Below are 23232 nucleotides of genomic sequence, written 5' to 3' on the forward strand. Positions count from 1 at the left end.
GTATAGTAGAGCAGAGTATAGTAGAGCAGAGTGGAGCAGAGTATTGTAGATTAGCGTGGAGTGGAGTAGAGTATTGTACAGTAGAGTGGAATAGAGTAGAGTGGAATAGCGTAGAGTGGGTCACTCCAGATCTTCTGTATGTTCAGTAAGGCACTAATATACTGGCTTAGGGCACTTCACTAGTGCACTGCAAAGGGAAAATTTCGGAAATCTGGCTCAATTTCCCTACGCGCGATATGTACAGCAATGAAAAGAAAGAAAACGACACAAAACGCAAGAAAAGAACGTAAATAAAAAGACGCACTGAAGTGCTAGTATGTGATCATTTTAATCTGATTCACTTCTTCGACAAACCTGAACACGTTGTTAGTGCTCAATAATTTAATGGCCGCGTTCTACAAAAGCCGAAGCCTCACCGTGAACGACACCTTGTCTTCTAGTCACACATCCCTGCAGCCTTACATTGTTCTCTGTACACTGAAGACTACTTAACATTACTGTGTTAGGTGTTACGGAATCTGTTCAAATCTGTTTCTCAAAAACGTCACGGTGTCAATTAGGCCGATAATCAGCTGTTTTATATATACACAGAACAGTCCCCTCCAAAAGTATTGGAACGGCAAGGCCAATTCTATTGTTTTCGCTGTACACTGAAGACATTTGGGTTTGAGATCAAAAGATGAATAAGACCGGCTTTTATTTCCTCATATTTACATCCAGATGTCTTAAACAACACAGAACCCTTTGTTTGAATCCACTCATTTATTCAAACGGTCAAAAATATTCATACGTGACAGATGGGTATTTCATGCTGCTCAGGTCTGCCCTGTTAAACTAATTGTGTATAGAATTAATATCGCTGAACGTCTACTCTTGGTTCGAGCCCTAGGTTTCACCTGTTAAGACTGCATTCGTTGTTCAAAAGGATAAACCAACACGAAGACCTGAGAGCTGTCTATGGGAGAAAAGCAAGCCATTTTGAAGATGTATTCGGTGTACAGCAAAAACAAAAGCCTTGCCGTTCCAGTACTTTCAGAGGGGATTGTATATCCCAAAATTTAACACTATGCATGACAGATGAGTGACATATTAAAGGATGGTGCTACCGTTATGCATTAGGGGGGCAGGTAGGGGGTTGGGTGGTGTTTTTTTTCCTTTTTATCCTGAAGGGCGTGGCACCTTCCAGGATGACTCCGCCCACATTGTTTAGTGAAAATGTCAAATCGGCACATGCCTAATGTCAATAAATCTGTTTTCACGGAAACAAGTGAATAATTATGCCATAGTCAACGTCACAAACAGTGTCTGAAAGTCCAAATGCATTGCTTTTGAATGCAACAGCTTCAAAATAAACAACATAAACGTAAACGAAACGGAATTAGCTTAGGTTCACCTCCACACCGAGTTAACGAAAGACTTAAGAAATGCAAACAGCCGTTCTCGCCTCTGTGTATAAAAACACTTTTCTTTACTGAGCACACGGACACACAACTTGACCTAAAGGAAAATAATAAATTAAAAAAAAAATTATATATATATAAAAAAAAATTAAATATCAAAAAGCATTCATGAAAGTTGATATGTACAAGTTTTTTTTTTTTTTTTTTAGTTTTTTTTTTCCCCGATAATCCATATTAACATCCTTTTCAAATATACTGTATTCTCCAGACTATAAGTTGCAGCGAAGACAAGACGCGACATCTACGGTATCGTTTTATAACGGAAGCCTTAATTCTCCGTTAGCTCAAATGACTTTGAATTGAACATTCTATAACAGCTGTAATCCTGTAATACACAGGACAGTTGAACGCAAAACTTTCGGCACCCCTGTCCAAAAGTGAAAAGCAGTAAACACGACCTCTGCGGCAAACTATTTAAAAAAAAATAAAAATAAATAAATAAAAAATTCGGCAAATGCACAGTTACTTTACATTTGATGAACCTAGACTAACTTTTGAAACAAAAAAAAAAAAAAAAAAGTAAAACGTGGCACGTCCAAAAGTTTGGACGCCCTTTATACTTTATAGTAACTGTGCATTTAAAAAAAAAAAAATAATAAAAAAAATAGTTTGCCGGAGAGGTTGTGTTTACTTCTTTTCATAATTCAACATTCAAAATACGTCATTTGACTAGGGGTGCCCAAACTTTTGACTAAAGGTATCCGTATGAAAGTATAAGGTGTTGTTCTTTAATAAATAAAATATAATCGGAATAAAATACTTCAGGGTGCGCTGTTCACGTTCACGGTAACGGTATCACGCCGTTATTGATTAGTTTCCGAGAACAGCACACCCTCAAGTGTTTTATTCCTTGCTTCATAATATTCATGCTAATTCTCTAAGCAGACGGAATTTCTGGGGGTGCGTTATGTACGGCGGTGTAACTTTATAGCCTGGAAATTACAATATGGAAGTAAAAAACACAACAATTTTTATATTTTATAGAAGTCATACTCATTATTTCACCTAAATGAACAAAATCATGTTTTATACCATTTATGACCGCCATATGCACTCACATTTTTCTGACGGTGTAGCTACATGAATGAGAAGCCTTCAGCTGTGTTTGAGAAAGCATAACGGAGAGGTGCTGTCCTCCAAAACCAAAACAGAAAAAATATATATTAATAATTATAATACAGGCATTTCATACAGCCACTCGTTTACTGTGGATATTAGGTTCTGTTTGGAATTACGTCGGTAGAGATGTTTCAGCCCGAGCGTCATGCCTTTTAGTTAAATGCAACAAGTTAGGATGGTGCGTACACACACACACACACACACACACACACACACACACACACACACACACACACAGTCGGACTCAGATGAGTCTGGTGTTCTTCAAAAACTGGATCAAAACCTGATACACAAACTGGTACTGAGCGACGGTCTGAACCATCATCATCCTCTGCTGTCTCAAGTAATTTAGCATCACCGGGACCTCCATCCTCTGAGAGAGAGAGAGAGAGAGAGATAATTAGCAATCATAACCTGACGCAGGAGAGGTCTGAGAGGACAGGACCTGAGACTTCGTTCTCCTTTCATTTCCTAACAGAACAATCAAGATGTTACCCGGAGAAACCCGACAGACACACTCTTCCTTATTAACCCTTTCTCACTGTACACTCGCGTTCAACTTATCGGACATTTTCGACAGGTATAAACAAATGAACGATTTTATCGGCACTCGTCTGGTATAAGATGAGTCAGGACACTGTTGGGGTTCTGTGTGTAGAGTATCATGACTCTAGTGAGCAGTGCGATGGGAAAGGGGAGGGGTCTGAGCCCCCTGCTGGGCAAAACATTCACAGCGCTCAACAGTAAGACTTGTACAGCACGATTACAGCTTTTTTGATAGTGAAAACATTTAAACCTTCGTACGTTGAAACATTCCTCAAGATGTAAAATTCCTAAAGCCCTACTATAGTGTCTACTTTCATATGAGTCATTAACCACTACTGTGGGGTGTGACATCACAAATAAATTCAATGCTGAACACGGGCACCACCAAAACAAGGTGTTAGTTAAGTTGTGTTTTTGCCGTCATTTTAGTCGTTCTGTTGGTTTAATGTGAAAACGTTAAGGAGTAAGGAGTCGCCAGTGTCAGGGCTTTACGTTTTCCACCATGTTAAAGTCTTCATGACAGAGTTTGTTTGTTTGTTTGTTTGTTTGATTCAAGAGAGACCAAAAAAAAGAGATATATATATCCATTACCTCACTCACTGATGATAATAATAAATAATAAAACAATCCCGTTTTTTAAGAATCCATTCAACCAAGTACAAAAGCTTGACGATGAGAGACTCGAGAGAGTGCTGCGAGTCATGCTCGCTCGACCGTCTCAAACCTCAGTGTGGTGGTTTTTACCTCATTGTGCTCCAGGCAGCTGATCATGAGCTCGGTGAGAATAACGACTCCGGTGCGTCCGACTCCGGCGCTGCAGTGAATCACGACCGGCGGCTTCGGGTTCTTCGAGGCGTCCAACATGCTGTTGGTGTGACGACGCACAGACTGGATCTCCTCCAGGTACGCTAGAGCGGCGGAAAAGTGTGACAACTGGTCAGAAGACGGAACTGGGAAACAACAAACTACACGGAATGACCGCTTCAGAAGTCTGTCGCGTTGTGGTATTTGGTCTACGGTATGAAGAAGGAAATGGATTATGGTTTACTCACCGAGGAAGCCCTGGACGTACTCGGGGCAGCCGTGCTCGGGCCAGTCGGTGTACTGCAGGTGCCACACGGTCCGCTCTTGACCAGACAGCAGGTGCTTGACCTTTAACCCAGTCGTTGCGTAGCAACCCGAGTCTGTACGGAATTTAGTCGTGACCTTGAACTTGCCGTGCGTGGCCGAGTTGTGTTTGGAGCCGAGTTTCGGCCAGTACCTGTGACTCTTCGAACGACCTCCCTCCTGCAAAGGCATGAAACGTTCTCTGTTTACATTATACGCAATGTTTCATTCGTAATAAATGTTATTAATGCGTTAACTAATAAAGTGCTTGGAAATCGAAATCCATTGCAAATTAACACTCGGTGCCTGTACCTCCTCTGCCGTAACCATGGCAATGACGTTGACCCCTTGCTCCCAGACCATCTGCCAGAAATCGTGGCAAGTGCCGGGAAGAGGGCCCTGCGTCGCAATGTAATGCCACTCCTCCCCTCTGATCAGCATCTGCGTGTACACACACATGCACAGACAGGGAAACACACGGATGTTTTGAAATCATTATCTTACACTAGAGGGCAGCAGCATCAGCTAAAACACATCCTGCTGCATCCTTGCATCGCAGCAACACTGGCTACAGCTCACTCAGTTCTGAGCGGCGGTATCGGTCCGATATCGGCCAGAACCGCTAGATGGGTATCTGATTCGATTTGATCAATTTCCCAAACTGTTATAAATGGCACGGATGAATGTAAGCTTAACCCACAACATGCATCTTGTGTGGATTTGTGTGCGCACACATGACCCTGACGTAATAATTACACTTTATTCGTTTTCCTTTTATGAAAAATAAACACCGGCAACAACAACGACGAAAAACAAAAAAAACAAACACCCCCCCCCCCCAAAAAAAAAAACCCAAAAATAAAATAAAACAATAATTAACCAAATAAGTGAATAAATAAATTAACAAAAACAAAAACTTTATTAATTTATCTATAGAAGACATTAAAATAAATAAAGGTATATATTTTATAATAAATAAATAAATATATACAATTTGAAAAAGCACATTAACAGGCAATGTACCTTCATTTTACACTGTGGAGAATAAAGAGGGATAGTAATGATGTCACCATCTATCTAATACACCTAATATATTCAACATAAAAAAAATATATATATATATATGTCATGAATATCCTCTGCCTGGGGAAAAACAACAACAACAACAACAATAACAGCAAAACTCAGGAAAAAAAGTTCTAAATTTCGTTTGGCACGCAAGCAGCAGATCTGAAGCTAAAGAGGGAACAGGGCTCTCCGAGAACATTTGGAACGGCACCGTGTAATTCGAGTGGTTCGAGCGGCTTTAGACATTCCACGGAGATTTGGCCCGTTTTATTTTTAAATCTCCTCGAGTTTGTTTATTTGTTTTAACGAGTTTTTCTGCCTCTCGGCCCCTGTGGCTGAACGGAATACTGCGCGATGACGTGGAACTCACCTTGATGTGCGAGGCGTTAATGTAGCCTGTGTTGTTCTCTTTGTTTGGCACCAACTCGACACGGTTCTCCTCATACGGAACCACGTCACGGAACCGGTTCCTCTCGGTGTTATCGGGCAGTGTGGCTGTGGCGAGGTTGCACTCGGGTCTTTTTTTAGGGATCTGCTCGTATTCGGCGAAGAGCCGGTCCTCCGTTAACCTCAGCTCCAGATGCTTACACTGACACACACACACACACACACACACACACACACTGGTTAAGTCCTGTTCTACCTTACTTTTAAGTAAGTGACTTTGTATACATAAACAAATATGACAAACAAAACAAAACAAAGACGAAAACATTAATGGCGATGATTTCAATGCTACTAAAATGTGGTCTAAACGAAAGTCTCGTTCAAATCGGTTTACTTACTTACACACACGTACTGTAAGACCTTTCACCTGTTAGTGGTTTGCTTCATTTCGACTCAACTTCATGACCGCTTTGCTCGATAAACGAGATCGAATAAAGTCGGAGAATATACACTCTCTCTCTCACCATCTCGTCCGTGTTGGCCTTAGCGGAGACGTCCTCACGTGGGTTTTCTGGGACGGGCATACGGCTCACGTACAGTCCGTTCAGAGTGGCCATCATCAGAGGCCTCTTCATCGAGTCCACCGACATCTTCTGCCTCTCCAGAGTCTTCGTGATAAAAAAAAAAAAGAAAAGAGAAAACCAGCCGTCACTTCTCACAGACCCACAAAACGTACGCTTTTAATAGCTGTGTTAATAATCCATCCATCCATCCATCCATTTTCTACCGCTTACTCCTTTTCAGGGTCGCGGGGGAACCTGGAGCCTATCCCAGGGAGCATCGGGCACAAGGTGGGGTACACCCTGGACAGGGTGCCAGTCCATCGCAGGGCACAATCACATACACACTCACACACCCATTCATACACTACGGACACTTTAGACACGCCAATCAGCCTACCCTGCATGTCTTTGGACTGGGGGAGGAAACCGGAGTACCCGGAGGAAACCCCCCCCGCAGCACGGGGAGAACATGCAAACTCCGCACACACAAAGCCGTGGGAATCGAACCCCCGACGCTGGCGGTGTGAGGCGAACGTGCTAACCACTAAGCCACCGTGCTCCCCGTGTTAATAATCCTTTTTTACAATATATTACAACGTCCATACGACATACAAGTTAAAAATATCGTCCTTCCTCCCTTACTGTATATATTTATACTATATATAGAGTTATATTTTTGCTCCTGAGGTAAATTCTGTTCTGCAACATAACGAAAGCTGTCTTCCTGATTTGGATAACGACGGAAGGACGCGATACCGTCCCTTTTTTTCCCCCCCATTTTGAATAGTGTTTTACTGATAACCTCTAACCAACAACCTCCGGAGAAACTCCTCCTACTTAAGTTATGTGATGGGAACGAGACACATACTCAAGTACGGATAGTCCTGGGTTCAGATTAGTCGCCGAGGCAACGTATGCAAGTCTGACTGAATGCAAATGAATGAAAATGACATCGCTAAAGAGGTGGAGGTCTTTCTCACCCTCTGTGCAATCTCTCTCTCTACAATGCTGTCCTCGATGGCAAACATCTCGGAGACAGGTCTCTCTTTCACCGGCTCTTTCCTCACTCTCTCCTTGACGCTGGTGAGGTCGGGCTCAGAGATGGACGGTCCCAGAGTCGCCCCGCTCAGGCACACCTGGTCCATACGGCTCGGACTTTGCCTCCCGCGGTGCCCTCCTGCGTGGACATCGACCTGCGTCTGCACCTGAGCCGCTTCTGGAGAACCTCGGCTCCGATCCTGCATCCATACACAACGGCACGATGATGCGTTACCTCGTTAAATACCATCAAGCGTGTGCTGAAACAGGGTCGGTTAAGTTCGGATATTATAACGTTCTGTTTATTTTATATAAACGTAACACTTGGAAAACTTTACGTACATGGTAACGGTAACTGAGCGTAGGTGATGAAGTACCTGGTTGTGGTGTCTGAGTGCGATGTTGCTGCTGCTGGACCGCGGTCCCGGGTATTCCGGCGGGGGCTTGTTAGGGATGTTAGCGAGTGCCGCCTGCAGTTGAGCGCTGATGTCCTCGTTCAGGCCTGGGATGTGAACGTCCAGCTCGGGTGCGTACTCCTCCTCTTCCTCCTCACTCTCGCTGCTGTGGATCAGCATGGTGACATTAGAGAGTGTTTTCTGATGCTGGTATGTTGGGTCGGGGTTGGAGGATTTCTGGGTTGGTATTTGCACCTCAGCCAGCTGAGGCGGTGGAGGAGGTGGGACCTGTGCCTGCTGAGGAGGGATCAGGGGTGGCACTTGCTCTCGTAGTGTGTTCCTTCGAGGCAAGGGGGCTACACTGGCTCCCTTGAGGACCATCGCGACTTCCATGCTGTGGCGTTTGGCGAGCGTGGAACGGTGCTTCATGGCCGTTAGAGGCTCGCTCACTTCCTGTAGTGACTGGTGCACTACGGCTGAGCTGTCTGGTTGGAAGGTTTTCACCGACAGCTGTACTTTACGCGTCACCAGTTCCGGACTAGAGCCTCCGATGCAGCGTTGTCGGTGGCTTGCCAAATCCGGTGTGCTTGTAGCTGGCCTAAAGGATGCCGAGTAAGGGGGTGGAGGTCTTGATTGGTGGTTCCTAAACACATGGGTAGTCCTGTTAACCACTTGCTGCTTAGTGTTGGCCAGCTCTGGCGTGCTGACGGTATGCGAGATGCCGTTAGCAGTGCCAGATTGTGGCTGAGCCGTTGTAGAATGTACCATCTGACCCTGGTGAGGTGGGGAGGGGCCAGTATGAAGTCCATACACTGCCTGAGGGCCTCCACCCCCACCATAGGGCGTGTGGTACGGGCCTTGCTCACGCATTTCCGGCTGGCTGTACACTAGCGATGGTTGACGGTAAACATACGTGTTGCTGATATTGAGGCTGCGCAGTGACTGGCTGTGACAGTCGACGTTGGGTGTGTTTGGGAGGAGGCAGCGTTTTTGCCGCATCACCGCGTCGTACTCTGGTGTGGGCCTGTAGGAGGGCGGGATGATGGCCGAGTGTCGGTGGCTGGGGATGTAGTCAGGCCGCATGAGCTCACTCCCAGGGATGCTGGGGCTCGAAGACATGGGCGAGGAGTGAACAAAAGTCTGTGAGCGGTTCAGGGAGCTTACGCTCGGGCTGCTGCACATACTGCCATTAGGAACCAGGCCGTTGCGGAACCCGAACTCCACCAGACTCGTCTCGGACTTACAGTACGGGTCTTCGTGGAAGATACTGTCTGTTGGGGGCAGAGAAACAGATTTACATACAGAGAGCGAGAGAGAAAGAGAGACAGTGTGTGAATTATTATTTCTTATTATAGGACAGCGGAACATGACCAAACATGAGTCTTTATTGGTCACATATACATTACAGCCCAGTGAAATTCTTTTCTTTGCATACCCCAGCATGTTAGGAAGTTGGGGTCAGAGTGCAACCTTTGGGGGGTCAGCCATGATACAGCAGAGAGGGTTAAGGGCCTTGCTCAAGGGCCAAACAGTGGCAGCTTGGCAGTGCTGGGACTTGAACCCTCGACCTTCCGATCAGTAAACCAGAGCCTTAACCGCCAAGCCACCACTGCCGCAGTTGTGATAAACTATACACTTTGCAATACACTTTACTTAAATATCACGAGCATCGTTTATGATTTACTACATTATGTGTAGTGGTGGCTTAGCGGTTAAGGCTCTGGGTTACTGATCAGAAGGTCGGGGGTTCAAGCCCCGGCACTGCCAAGCTGCCACTGTTGTGCCCTTGAGCAAGGCACAACCTTAACCCTCTCTGCTCCAGGGGTGCTGTATCATGGCTGACCCTGACCCCAACTTCCTGACAGGCTGCGGTATGCGCAGAAAAGAATTTCACTGTGCTCTGATGTATATGCAATCAATAAAGACTCATTATCATCATTATTAAAAATGGTGCACTTATATAGCGCTTTTATCCAAAGCGCTTTACACTGCGTCTCATTCACACACACACACACACACACACCAATGGTAGCAGAGCTGCCATGCAAGGCGCTAACTTGCCATCGGTAGCAACTTGGGGTTCAGTGTCTTGCCCAAGTGTCCTTGGCCAAGGACGGTACGTGGAGTCACGTGGGCCGGGAATCGAACCGCCAACCCTACGATTAGTGGACAGCCCGCTCTACCACCTGAACCACAGTGGCCACTATTACCCATCAGTGCAGTGGAATTCAGCCCTGGCTACATCTCTACCTAAAGTGAGTGATGCGGCAGCGCTTTAGTACTCCGTCCAGCTCTCTCATCTGCTCGTTTGTACACTCGGCTCAGACAGATCAGCGTTCACAGCTTCATGCTAACACCACCGTGAACGCACCGTCATCAACCCACAGATCACTAATTAGTAAACTCGAGTCTGCGCTGTAACTGCGTCATACATCTATGCTGCATTCTGGGAGCGTTTGAGATCCGCACAAACGTCTCCACTACTTCTACGTCGGACCCTCTCATTAACGTGACGTCCAATGTCTCGGGGAAATGGTTTGAGAAAAGACGGGCTTGCTGACGGTAAAACCTCACTGTTATTCCTTATGTTTTCCTCCATTGCAACTGCGCTAGCAATAACAATGTCGCCTCGTCAGCATGACAAACAACCCGCTAACCTCTCCAGAGAATCGCAAAGAACACGCCATCGACCAGAATCGTTAAACGTGTCACAAATGTCTCGATATAAACACGATTTAAGGCTTCAACATTCTTCACAATGCGAAGAGAACACTTCACGAGTTGCCCTTTGTAGCTTTGATCAACTCCAGTAGAAACAATTCCACTAGCTGTTGATTTAATTACCCTGATTCAAACACACCCACATTTAACAAACTGAATCTTCAGATATTCCAGGTTTCATTAGTGCACGCTTATTTAAGGCGATCGGGACGTAATTCCAAACCGCACTGAAGCAATAAAAGACTCTTGGTCTGGAAGTTTCCTTAGATCTATTAAACAACTTTAAACCTAGTGGCCTAGTAATTATCTCGCATACTCGGGCTTATCATGTGGTCCTGTTTTGTGTGTGTGTGTGTGTGTTAATTTCCAGCAGAGAGATCAAAAACAGAATAATTAGAGAGCTGACTTCAAGGATTAGGAAGGTGTGTCTGAGTCTGTGTGTGTGAGACAGAGAGATAGAGAGAGAGAGAGAGAGAGAGAGAAAAGAGACAGAAAGGTAGACCTGAAAGTAGGCATAGATATCCAAAGCCATTAATTATGGATTCAATCCTATAGATTGTATTCAATTATACATGCGTATCTATTTATTAAGTCTTACTTGTCTTTTAAACTTTAAAATCGTTTAAGTAAATATCTGGTTCCGACCGGATCCGGTCCTTCAGTACCACAAAGTAATAAGATTACAGAATTTAAATAGTTGATGTGGCACAGCAAACCAGATATAATATAATATATAATATAATATATCGGGTACTGCGTATACTAGAAAATGAAACTAGAACGTTTCACCGTGGGAAGAGTTTTCCCAGGCCACCGCACACATAGACACAGGCTCCGCCCATCGAGGAAACCGGCATGCCGCAAACGTACCGCAATTCTAACGAATTGACTGCTGCGACGTTTGATCGATGATAAAATCTGTCACTTGAGATGGTGGTGGTCCGAATGAGACGTCCTACTAAGAGTATTAACGAAATGTGTAGTCCTTATCGGTGTGTGTGTGTGTGTGTGCGTGTGTGTTTACCTTGCGAGCTCTGCGTCTCCTGATAGTGATCAGGATACTGAGAATGTGCAATACAGGACTGCGGCCTATGCTGAGAAAGAGAAATAAAGAATAGATATAAACAACAACAACAACAACAACAACAAAAAGAACTACTAGTTACTAAATTTGAGAAATTCTTCAAAAATCCAATAGATTTGAACTTGTAAAATACTTGAAATTACTGATATGCAAATTATCATTACAAAAAAATAAAATAAATGAAATGCAAAAAACGTAAAGTAACGTGCAGGTACTTGAAATATATACAGTAAAACCCGTTCAGAGGTCCACTCGTTGTGACTGTAGAATATCATGTACTAATCCCCGCCTTTCTTTTTTTACCTTATTGCATTACTGTAGGTGTTCGTTCATATCTCATAAGTGTTTCCTCTGTCGGTGTCTGAATCTGAGCCTCATCAAAAGCATTTTAACGCCCAGAGTAACTGTGAAAATGACCGGGCTTGACTTGACTCCTGTGTATTTTAATGGGTGTAATATATTGGAAACGAGAAGCTCAGATCTCGGCTCTGGAGCATGATAGGACGAAACTAAGTGCACTGCTGGGTTGGATTTGACCTCCCTAAGACACAGATTTTCACCAAATTCACACTGTGCATTAGGGAGGTCAAGACTCACACAGGAGTGTACTTAGTTTTGTCCTATCATCCTACAAAACTGAGATATAGTATAATATCGTATAGCGCGGTGTCCTATTGCATAGTAAGTACTGTATAGTATAGTATAGCATAGTGATTATCAATTCATCAAAAATAAGGAGTGCAGTTTCTCATCCCATCGGGTAACGAGTGTGATTGATCTAATCAAGGCAGCAGATAATAATGCAGTGTTGCCAGGTCCCCGTTTTCCTGTCGAATTTCACAGGCAAACTAAAACGTAAATATTAGCGCTGTACTGTCCTGTTTGAACGTACAGAAATTCTTCATGACGTTATGAGGCCAGTTTAGGATCTTTGGTTAAGGAAACGATATGATAGCACACAAATTGCTAGCTCGATCAGAGAAATCTGATTACACGATACAGTACCCAGCTGTAGTTTAGCTAGCTTCAGTTTAATGTTACATCAGGCTTGCTAACAAGCTAGCTAACATTAAGCTAACTACTAAGCAAGCAAAGATTGCTTGCATGTTAGCCAAGATTAGCCTGTTATGTTGTATATTTAAGTTTGTTTAAAAAATATATGTATATATTTTAAGTTACACGTAAATTTAAAAAAAAATTTTTTTACGATGTACAAACAATATGACTGTTCTCATCTTGGACGTACACATTTCGTTATCCTTAAATTTCATCTAGTCATTTCCGTTCATTATTAACGTATCCGTTTCATTCTCTTTAAACACATCCACCCACACGCTAATCCTCAACGTGTCCTCGGTGTGTACGGAGAGCCAGGCTGAGACTCGGGCTGCGGCTGGCGCACTGAGGGCCATTGTGCCGGTTTTAGCTGCATTGTTAGGCATACGATGAGGAATTGAGAGACCGAGGAATACGGAGACCTAACGTCCCTCTGGGGAAGCTTACCAACCTTGGAGCTACTGATATGTGCTTTCCTGTACGCTTTTTTAACTTAATAGCAGTTCAAAGTTAAACTCTAATCGCAATATCGCTATTGTGTTGTGTTGTAAATGAGATTTGTCTCAAAGGAAAATACCTTGAGTGAATAACTCAAATTGGGATTTAAGTACAGACCGGAAATTGGTGTGCGGTGGCCTCGGAAATACAGAAGACTTGGTTTTAGACCTTCAGCCACTAAAAACGAACATCGTGAGAACCCGCGTATCGTGCGCTGTGTTTTAAACAGAGAAACCACAAAGTGTTTTGAGATTTTATCGAAAGCTCTGGCACGGAGGTGTCGTTTCAGTGGTGTGTGCTGAGAGGTAAGTTCTACAAAGTTGTCGGAAAACATTTTTCGATTAACAAGCCTGTTTTTCCTGGATGCTGGTCGTTTCAGTGGACTTCGGGAGTATGTTTAGAGCCTTGACTCAGAACTTAAGTAGGCGCTGTTTATTCAACACAGCATTTGATGAGTCTTGCCTTCTTTCCCAAACAAACCTCAAGAACCTCCGACCACTTCAAATATGCTGATGGTCAAAAATTCCCCATGAGAGAATGAAAACTTGATATTTGGCCCAAATATGAGGCAAGAAGTCAGAGTGAATGATTCAGGCATTGGCTATTTCACTCGATTTCCATACATACTGTAGGATATACAATAACGTTTAAGGAAACATAGTGTAACATATTAAAAATACAATGACAAACTTGTGAATTACATTCATTAACACTTGCTCTGGTAAATCTGGCTACAAGAATGACTGTATATATATATATTTTTTTAAAATGTTATGCTTGATGGACTTCTTTTTCAAATAAATCATCTAGTCTAACAAATAGCTAATTAACATTTGCAAGAAAACTGGCTAACCTGGCTGGTAATTATTTGAGTCTTTAACTAAAGAGTTTGGAGAATACATGGACAAGCTAGTTGAGTACTTTTAAATGTTTTAAAGCACATGAACGTTTGGATTTAAAAAGAAAACGATGGGGAAAAAGCTGCTCAAACGCAAACAAGAACGCACTGAACAGGTAGGCGTGGCCTAAAACTCCCAGCCAGTTTCAAAATTGTTCAATCATACAATATAGATAAATTATACAATCATCACAGTTGCTATGTGGAAACTTGAGTAATCTTTTGATTGCAGGCCCCGCCCACACGCAGATGGATATTGGCGTGATATGTAGTTCGAAAAACTACTACAAAAATGATTTACGTTTACATGAGCTAGCTAGTCGCTGGAAATAATATGTCATAAATTGTTATGTCAAAGCGGGAAAAAATATTGTTAAGCGCTTCGTGTTATCCGGGGAAATATGGCGAAATGTGGAAAAACGCCAATGTGGTCAAAACATAAGGGCTGACGATGAGGTACGACTTATGTTAGTAAGTTCAAAGGCGAACTTACCTGCCTATTCCAGGTGGATCTTCTCCGTATAGTGACAGGAGAGTGGGTCGGCCTGCAGGAAAAAAAAAACAACAACAAAAAAAACACCAGAAGACAAAGCCGCAGTTATGTGCAGTTACACTGATCCGCCACGGGTGGCAGTGTTGTATACAGAGTGTGGAGGAGCCAGAAAGAACCACAGATTTCAGCAATGGGATGGAAATGTTTGAAATGAACTCACTCTACACAGATCTTGTTCTGTTTGTAAAACTTGTGTCTGGCGGTGAAGAGGCGTGCGATGTATTTCGCCATCTCCATATCCTCCTAAAGGACAAAAATCAAAAGAGCAACCTTAAAACTACGCTTTCGAGTCGTGACGTTTTCAGAAATCCGTTCTAGCTAAGAAGTAACGTAAGAACGCGCGAAGCTAGCAGCTTTCCACCGAGTTTGTTTTCCCGCGAGACGGCCTTGGCGAGCGCCCAGTCTCAACACTGACCATGTGAAACATGATGGTGTCGTCTTTGCTGGTTATCTCCACGGTGATAGCCGACTTGTTGTGCCCGATGGTTCCGATGTCCTTCCACCTACGAGAGAGGAATTGCGTCAACCTGACCTTCCACGTCTGAGAGCAGTTAAGGAAAACAATGTCGGACAGCGAAGATAGGAAAACAAACTCGTCATACGTTATGAAAGGGTCAAAGGTCAGTCTCACCGGTGAAGCATGATCGATCTCCCGTTCCTGTGCTTTGCAAAGATCCCGATAAAAGAAACTCCGATGAAGATGTCGTTGGTGTAATTGTCCTGAAGACAAAACAATACGCACGCTCGAATCATAATCGCACATGATCACACATATGGAAAAAACAAAACAAAACAAAAAAACGCGTCCTGGAGACGCAAACGTGTCTGTGTCTTACTTTAGCAGCAAAGCTCTCCTGCCCGAATCCATCCAGCTTCTCCACCTCTTTAATGTAGAGCAGCTCTGCATCTGCGGCCTGCATCTGACTGACACGTACACGCACCGCAACACTTAATTCACGTGAGCTGTTATTCCAATCTAATCTAATCTAATCTACACCACCTGTTAACATGATCTAATTTACACAAGATATGATTCTGGTCTAATCTATGCTCATCTGTATTAAAGACATTATTTGAGTTCCCTACTAGTGACTCTTGTGTTCCTCGGCCACTTTCTGAGTCCAGTCGTCCAGCACCTCGTCAACATGGGGCCAGTTCTAGAGAAGAGCCAGAGAAACGTGAACACGAACACACACACACACACACACACACACACACACCCGATACACCTGTGATGTGTTTTTTTTCTCTCTCTTTCCCTCTGTGGAATAGGCTTTTCTTTTTCTAACATGTTTACCTGAAACACAGGTATGCTGCTCCTGCAGAGTGAAAGGAATGCATACCCTGAGGCACACACACAAACACACACACACACACACACACACACACACACACACACTTACCACGGGGAACAAAACATATTCCCTGAGGAAATCCTGAGACAGATATTGAGTGAAATCTCCAAAGTCGGCTGCAGAGAGAGAGAAACAGAGAAGAGTAGTCACGAATCCAAATCCAAAAAAAAATAAACCTCACACAATTATGCTACTCATGCTACTTGTCTTATTACCGTTATCCAATCTGAACGATTTATGTTCTACATAAGTCCTTTTCTCGGACTTCTATTTACTAAGAATCGCTGGTGTCTTGTGTAAATAGTTATACATGGCTAAATAAACGATGGACAAGCAGCTGGTTTAACTCGATATAGTAATACTATCTCTTCACATTCTTCACCTGACAAAAGAGAGTAGCAAGATAAAGCGACATGCTCAGAGCACGTTATCTTCTTCGCCTTCTTCCCTCCTGTGTTTCATAATGTTCTCGACTATCTGTCTGTTTGAATTCTTGCATGGGCAATGAACTACACGTTCTCCATCTTGTCTTCTTTATGTTTACATTCCCGTGAGCTGCTGGCTAAAAGTTCTGATAGCAGTTCAAGTGGATAACTGCTCTCCTGCTCTAAATACCATATTAGGTATGACAGCACAGAGCTACCAGTAACATCTCTCACACACACACACATACACACTTACCCTGGACAGCGAGACCGGCGAGTCGAATGCCCTGCTCTACGGTGCAGTGAAGGCGTCCATCGAGAACCTCCTTCTTCACCTGCAGGTAGTACTGATACCTGAGAGACACAAGGACACGGGTGATCCAGTGTGTACAGAATATCACAAAATACACGAGTTTTTAAAAAAAAAAAAAAAAAAAAGCTAACAAGTTTGCCGTCAGTGTAATGCGCAATTGCTAGGGGACGTTACCAGAGGTAGACAAATAATAAATCCAATAGCTTGTAAAAACTAAAAGCTCCAATGAACCTAATTGATGAGGTTAAAAAAAAGAGATAGCTAACTAGCTGGCCAGTATTTCATCTCAGAATGAGAAATACTGACAACGTAAGTGTAAATGTCGTGCTCGAAAATATCTCAAAAGTATCACGTGGGATAAGTTTTTGTGCTTTTTCTTCATAAGTACAAGTTATTGAGCTCCTAGCACAGGTAAAGCCTGCATACTGTAAATATTATGGTCATGTGACCAACATTTGTACAAAAATGTCAAAATAAAAATGTTCTCAAATTTTCGCTACCTGTGTGTATATTTCGATGTTTCAAAGTGGTCGATTAATACCATGATACCGTGACAGCCTGTGATATTTCTGACTAGGTTATCATACTACGAAAACTTCAAAGCATCACACAGAGACATAACGGATATCATTATCATTATCATGGCAGATAAAAGATATAAAAAAAAACTCTGGCGAGTGTCTTTATTTTCTCTCCAAATATTTCGCCGCGAGGTCATATCTTATTTGACAGCTTCGCTTTATTTTGCTCGACGTTTCCACGTTATGTACAAAATAATAACATTAAATCAACTGCTTTCAGTCAGCTTCTATTCGATAAAAAATGTATTTAATTAAAAAGATATCACGATATTAATGATATCTTTACAAGTGTACTGTGACTTAATTTAGCATGATTGTGATATTTTATCATTATAGTTATCATTATAGCATTGAGGTGCCTCGGACCAACAGCATTTTCGGGGGCCAAGCACCCAGACTCTGTGAGCCGCACATTCATAGACGCGCTACAATTGTTGCATATGCAATCACAGGAAAGCAGAGCCATAACTATAGGCAAAGGGATTCGAGAATTATTTGTAGTTTCATGCATTTGCCAGTCTGTTACAGGAGAATGGTTCTGAATATCCTTATTCCTTTGATAACTTTTGTTCAGACGGGTCTCAAGATGATGTGAGCCAAATTTGATGAAGATTGGAGGAGGAGGAGCAAAAATGGCAGTTAGATGTAAGCATTTTTAGCATGTTATTTTAACTAGTTGACCAGTATGTGCCACAAAATTTGTTGCATAGGATCAAGTCATGGTTCTGAAGATTGGCTACCAGGTTTTGTGTCAGTGCACAAAGTCTTCGCTGAGATACAGCCTCACTTCCTGTTTGGTGGCTTCTCTGTCAGATTCGTTGGCCCATTACGGGCAAAGCGTTTGGAGTATTTAAAATTATTTTGAGAATTTTTGTGAAGCTTAATCTGAAGATGACGTGTGCCAAATGTGGTGATGATTGGACAAAATTTTTAGGAGGACTGGCAAAAAAAATCTGTTTTTGACAAAAATCCAAGATGGTGGAAAATCTAATTAGGCAGAAAGGGTGCGTTGAACTCATCTGGACCCAGGTAATCCACGAGGCTTTTACATTTTGGAGACATGGTTCAAAAGTTATGACCATAAACATACTTCCAAATTAAGCCCAAATTTGACCCGAAGGTGGCGCTACAACGTTGGCTCAAATTTGGTCAGAATGTTCCTTAGACCCTCCCCAATTAGTGTGCCAAATTTCACAACTCTGTACCAGATGGTTCTATGGGCTGCCATAGACAACCTAACCAGAAGAAGTAATAGAAGAAGAAGAAGAGGGAAAAAAGGAAGAATAACAATAGAGTGCCTATGCACCTTTGATATATACACACCAAAGAAAAACATACACCAAGGCTTGTCGTAATATCCTTGTGAGGACCTTCCTTTGACATAATTACTAACACAGCTAATACTACACCTAAACGTAACCCTCTGTAATCTGTAACCAAAAGGAAACATTTAGTCTATTTTATTTATAGAATTTAAAAAAAAAAAGTAGTTTTCCTTGTGGGGACCAGCCGAATGTCCCCGCAATTTCAAAACTGTCAGTTATTCCCACCATGGCATTGAGTCACACACAAATCCGCACATGCCCACACACAACTGGCCGTACTGCAGCATTCTTTCAATCTGCGTTAAAGGAAAAGTACTGTTTAATATTTCCCGTTTCTGCATTCCTTTGGAAATTCATTATTCCTTCACTTTTTCCTCGTTTATTTTTTTCAAGTAATCTCGGTTTAATCATTGTCTTTGAAGAGGCGTTATGTAAGTCGTTAGTCATGTTGGTGGACACGGTGCGCACGTCTCCATCAGAATGAATTGTACCTAACAGAGACTCCGCCCTCTGAACCACACTGGCTCCTCCCCCAACAGTGGGGCGGCAGCCTGGTTTTCCTAATTAAAGGGTTGCCGTGGCACTGGAATGGCCTTCTCACTGGATAATGATGGGTTAGCAGTGCAGGGCAGAGACAGATTACACCCTCCGACTAAATACAGTTTAAAAAAGACAGAGCGAGAGAGAGAGAGAGAGAGAGAGAGAGAGAGCAACTAGACCAAACTTAAACCATATTTTGTCTGCCTGATGTGTGTGTGTGCAGGGAATATGAGATAGAGAGAGAGTGACTATGTGAATCTGTGAAGCGAGAGGTGCTTTCCAGACTGTATTTATGTTTTGGCCTGTGGTCTGGAATAATCATCGCAAAACTGTGTGTGTTTGGGGAGGGGGGAGGAGGAGGGTAGGTAGAAATGCCCCAGCAAGCTGTGATTTCAAGGCTACTCTCGACAAAACAAAGTCCAGGTGTGCTAGACGTCAGCTAACGGAGGAGGAATGCGGGACAGGGAGAAATTAAACACTGAGAGTGTGTGAATAAATGAAGAGGAAGTAAAGAATAAAGATCACCTTACTATACATATATATATAAATAAATAAAGGTATACGATTTCAAACTCCCTTATAGTCCTGCAGACCAGCCAAACTTAGGGTTAGGGGTAAGGGTGACAAAAAGTGTGACATACATCCCACTTTTTGCATACGAGCTCAGCAGTTTAACATCAGAGTAGCTAGTACGACTTCTCGTTCAAAAATACGGCAATCCATCGGTCTTCTAAACGCCAGACAATGACATGCGATGAAAAACTTTTGCACGAAGATTTTGTAACAATTTTTTTGCGCCACTGCGGGCTTGTGTGTTTATCGACCATTAACACCGTGATGTTTTTAGATTGGGTTATGACGCCGTGAAAATTTCATCCCGTATACACGTCCACATGGCTAACGTGGCAAAAGTTTTGGCGCCCGCTGGATCTTTCGACGTTCTACACTAACGAAGCGCATTCGGCGAGGGCCGAACATGTGGTGAGTGGATCATTGAGTAAATTTCATACACACACACACACGCACACACACACGCACACACACAAAAACAGCTCGAGGTCATTTTCACAGCTGCAGTAGTAAGCCAAGCACAGATTGTGTTTCACATTAATCAGATACACTCACCGCCTCGTTTCAAACGTCCATATATGCGACTCCCATATAAACACACACCCACACACACACACACAGACACACACACACACGGCGACTCGGGCCAGGTGTGAGACATTGACCTTTCGTGTTGTCAGGGCTAACAGGCACTTTGACATGGCTGGCTGCTTAACCAGCAGGGCTAGACAAGCACCTCGTGTGTAACTCCCATCAAAAAGTAAAACATTTGTGTGTGTTTGTGTGTGTGATAAAAGTTGCGAGGAACATCTTTCCCTAAAAGCCGCAGAGGAAAAGTGCTAGGTGAGACGAAACCAGCAGACAGAATCTATCAACAAGCGCTCTCACACTTACACACTAAACTCGGGGGACGTCTTGAGTATGTTTTTGTTTTTTTCCCCCAAGTAACGTTTGATTTTCAGCGACCTTAAGGCTGCGTGTGAGATATTTGAAGCCTTCTGCAATGACTTTCACAGCCAAGCTGCTCTGAAACAACCAGAGAGAGATGTGAGGCATGTCCAACATGAATATACCCCATTAAAACCCTCAAAACAAAGTGTGTATAGAGTTGTCCTAGTATTTCAACTGTCATAATACAACACCACCACATGTTTAGTTTCAGTTCCCTGAGGTAAATCTATCGAATCTAATGCTTTCAGCCAAAAGCAAAAGACACCGTGTGTCAGTTGGGGAACATTTTATTAGGGAATAAGGAATTTATTAAGGAATTGTCATTGTATAAAAGGAATAAAGACGTCAGGAAGTGCCGTTATCGGAAAATAATCAACAACAGGATGGTGTGATGAAGCTTTCGTTGATTATTCTCCTACTGCTTGATTGATTGAATCTTTGTTATCCACCAGTGTGGAAATTTTCCTTTGGCTTTTTTATTTATTAACGAATGACGTCATACTTTTTTTTTTTTTATCCGTTTAAAGTTACGTTTAAAATTGTGGCCGTGAAACAAGTTAGTTCATGTTATCACTTACGTTATGGACGGTATAAACAGCAGTTTCCTCAGCTATCTCGCTTTTCTGAGGTTACTAAAACATAAAACATGGCACGTCATGAATAAGTACAATTTCTGTTTTACTCTGGAGACGTGAAAAACTTCTGCTGGTTAACTCTGGTTTTTTTTTTTTTGTTGTTTGTTTTTTTTTTCGTTTTTATTTTTTAAATTAATAATAAACTATACATACGATAACATGCTTCTCAAGATAAACTTGAGAAAAGCTAGACAAAAGCTAGTGGAAAAAAAAGATTCACGTACGGGGCCGTGAAAATGCGTTGGTGCTTGGACCCCTCCTTTCTCCTGTACCTAAAAACAGTGCTATTCTCAAAAAAGACTGTGTGTGTGTGTGTGTGTGTGTGTGTGGAATGCCGGTCCTCCTACGCCAGTCGGCCATGCCAACATTCCTGTGTGACTCCTGAATAGCGGCCAGACTCCCAAACACACAGGGAGCAGTGTTCCCTCCTCTCTTTCTCTCTCTCTGTCTCTCTCTTTCTCCCTCACACTCTCTGTCTCTCGCTCTCTCTCTCTCTCACACTCTCTGTGTCTCTCTCTCTGTCTCTCTCTCTCACACTCTCTGTGTCTCTCTCTGTCTCTCTCTGGCTCTCTCTCTCGGTCTCTCGCTCTCTTTCTGTCTCTCTCTTTCTCTCTGTCGCTCTCTCTGTCTCTCGCTCTCTGTCTCTCTCTCTCTCTCGCTCTCTCTGTCTCTCGCTCTCTTTCTTTCTCTCTCTTTCTCTCTGTCTCTCACTCTCTCTCTCTCTCTCTGTCTCTCGCTCTCTCTCTCTCTCCCTCACACTCTGTCTCTCGCTCTCTCTCTCTCTCTGTCTCTCGCTCTCTCTCTCTCTCCCTCACACTCTCTGTCTCTCGCTCTCTCTGTCTCTTGCTCTCTCTGTCGCTCTCTCTCTCGCTCTCTCTCTCTCTCGCTCTCTTTCTGTCTCTCTCTTTCTCTCTCTCGCTCTCTCTCTCTCATACACACACAAACCATCCTTTGTTCCTCTCTAGCCCCCTGCCCCTTTGGCCTACGACCTACACACTACCAGACCTCCAGAGATGTCTGGGATACCAATCAGCACTACCCCTACCTACCCTGCACCACACACACACACACACACGAATACACACTACATCAGACTTTCCAGGACTAAAAAAAAAGAAAGAAAGAAAGAAAAAAAAGAATTCCCATGTGTCTTGTGGTGATGGATTATTATTTTATACCATATGCTGTGTTTTAAAATTTTGGTTAAAGGTGCAGTCTGTACATTTTAGAGCCGTCTGCTGCAACTGCACTTCCTCCTTCCTTCCCAACTGACTCCAAAACTCTGTTGAACCTACATATATCTGAAGAATTTCCTTTTAAAGAAAAGGGGCGGATGTGTTCTGGCTTGGGGGGGTGTAAACGTGTCTGTAATAAAGGAAGTAGCCGAATGTATTGAGCGGGGATGCTTTCCAAACACGATTTTTCGATGAGGCATCCTTGAAATCATATGAATATTAAAGGTCTAGAAACATGTTTAAAGATTACATATTAGACCTTTAAGTTTCACTGAAACATGTTAAATAAATAAATAATAATAAAAAAAATAAATATAAATAACTAAAAATGGGCATACCTAAAAAAGAATAAATAATGAAATAAATGTCATCACATCCCTTTTTCCAACCAAAATCACCCGGTGAATTGTAAACACGCTGGAACTTCTGTCAACACGGCTGGGAGAACATTAGACACACACACACACACACACACTTGAATGATACACTCTGTGTGTGTGTGTGTGTGTGTGTGTATGAACTGGCAGTAAGACAGAGGACAGCTATTTGTCACACAGTTAGAGCTTGGACAGGAAGAGGTCAGCTAAACGGGAGCCGTCTGGACAAGGGGAGATTTTCCTCCTCACAGCAAACACACACACACACACACACACACACACAGAGGAAAAAGAAAGAGGGGGAGAGAGCATGAAAGAAAGAGGGGGAGACATCGAGACCAAAAGAGACCAAAAAGAGAGATAGGTGGGGGGGAAAAGAGAAAGAGAGAGACAGAAAGAAATCGAGAGAAAGACAGACTAAGTGAGAGAGAT

The 23232-nt window shown here is 43.0% G+C and overlaps 1 protein-coding gene across 1 annotated transcript in view; it reads right to left on the reverse strand.

Moving 5' to 3' along the window:
• Window positions 1–1990: 1990 nt before the first annotated feature.
• LOC128619464 (tyrosine-protein phosphatase non-receptor type 14-like) overlaps window positions 1991–23232 on the reverse strand; it is a 47392-nt gene continuing 26150 nt past the window's right edge. Inside the window, exons 4-20 of the mRNA XM_053643670.1 lie at window positions 16530–16627; window positions 15897–15964; window positions 15580–15650; window positions 15330–15417; window positions 15125–15213; window positions 14909–14996; window positions 14654–14736; window positions 14434–14485; window positions 11429–11498; window positions 7666–8954; window positions 7231–7488; window positions 6212–6355; window positions 5671–5889; window positions 4545–4673; window positions 4178–4412; window positions 3870–4033; window positions 1991–2952 (exon numbers count right to left, since the gene is read on the reverse strand). Coding sequence (XP_053499645.1) covers window positions 2824–2952; window positions 3870–4033; window positions 4178–4412; window positions 4545–4673; window positions 5671–5889; window positions 6212–6355; window positions 7231–7488; window positions 7666–8954; window positions 11429–11498; window positions 14434–14485; window positions 14654–14736; window positions 14909–14996; window positions 15125–15213; window positions 15330–15417; window positions 15580–15650; window positions 15897–15964; window positions 16530–16627 — 3274 coding nt within the window. The 3' untranslated portion in view covers window positions 1991–2823. The remainder of the gene's footprint in view (window positions 2953–3869; window positions 4034–4177; window positions 4413–4544; window positions 4674–5670; window positions 5890–6211; window positions 6356–7230; window positions 7489–7665; window positions 8955–11428; window positions 11499–14433; window positions 14486–14653; window positions 14737–14908; window positions 14997–15124; window positions 15214–15329; window positions 15418–15579; window positions 15651–15896; window positions 15965–16529; window positions 16628–23232) is intronic.

This window comes from Ictalurus furcatus, chromosome 2, assembly GCF_023375685.1.
Source record: "Ictalurus furcatus strain D&B chromosome 2, Billie_1.0, whole genome shotgun sequence".
Lineage (NCBI taxonomy): Eukaryota > Metazoa > Chordata > Actinopteri > Siluriformes > Ictaluridae > Ictalurus > Ictalurus furcatus.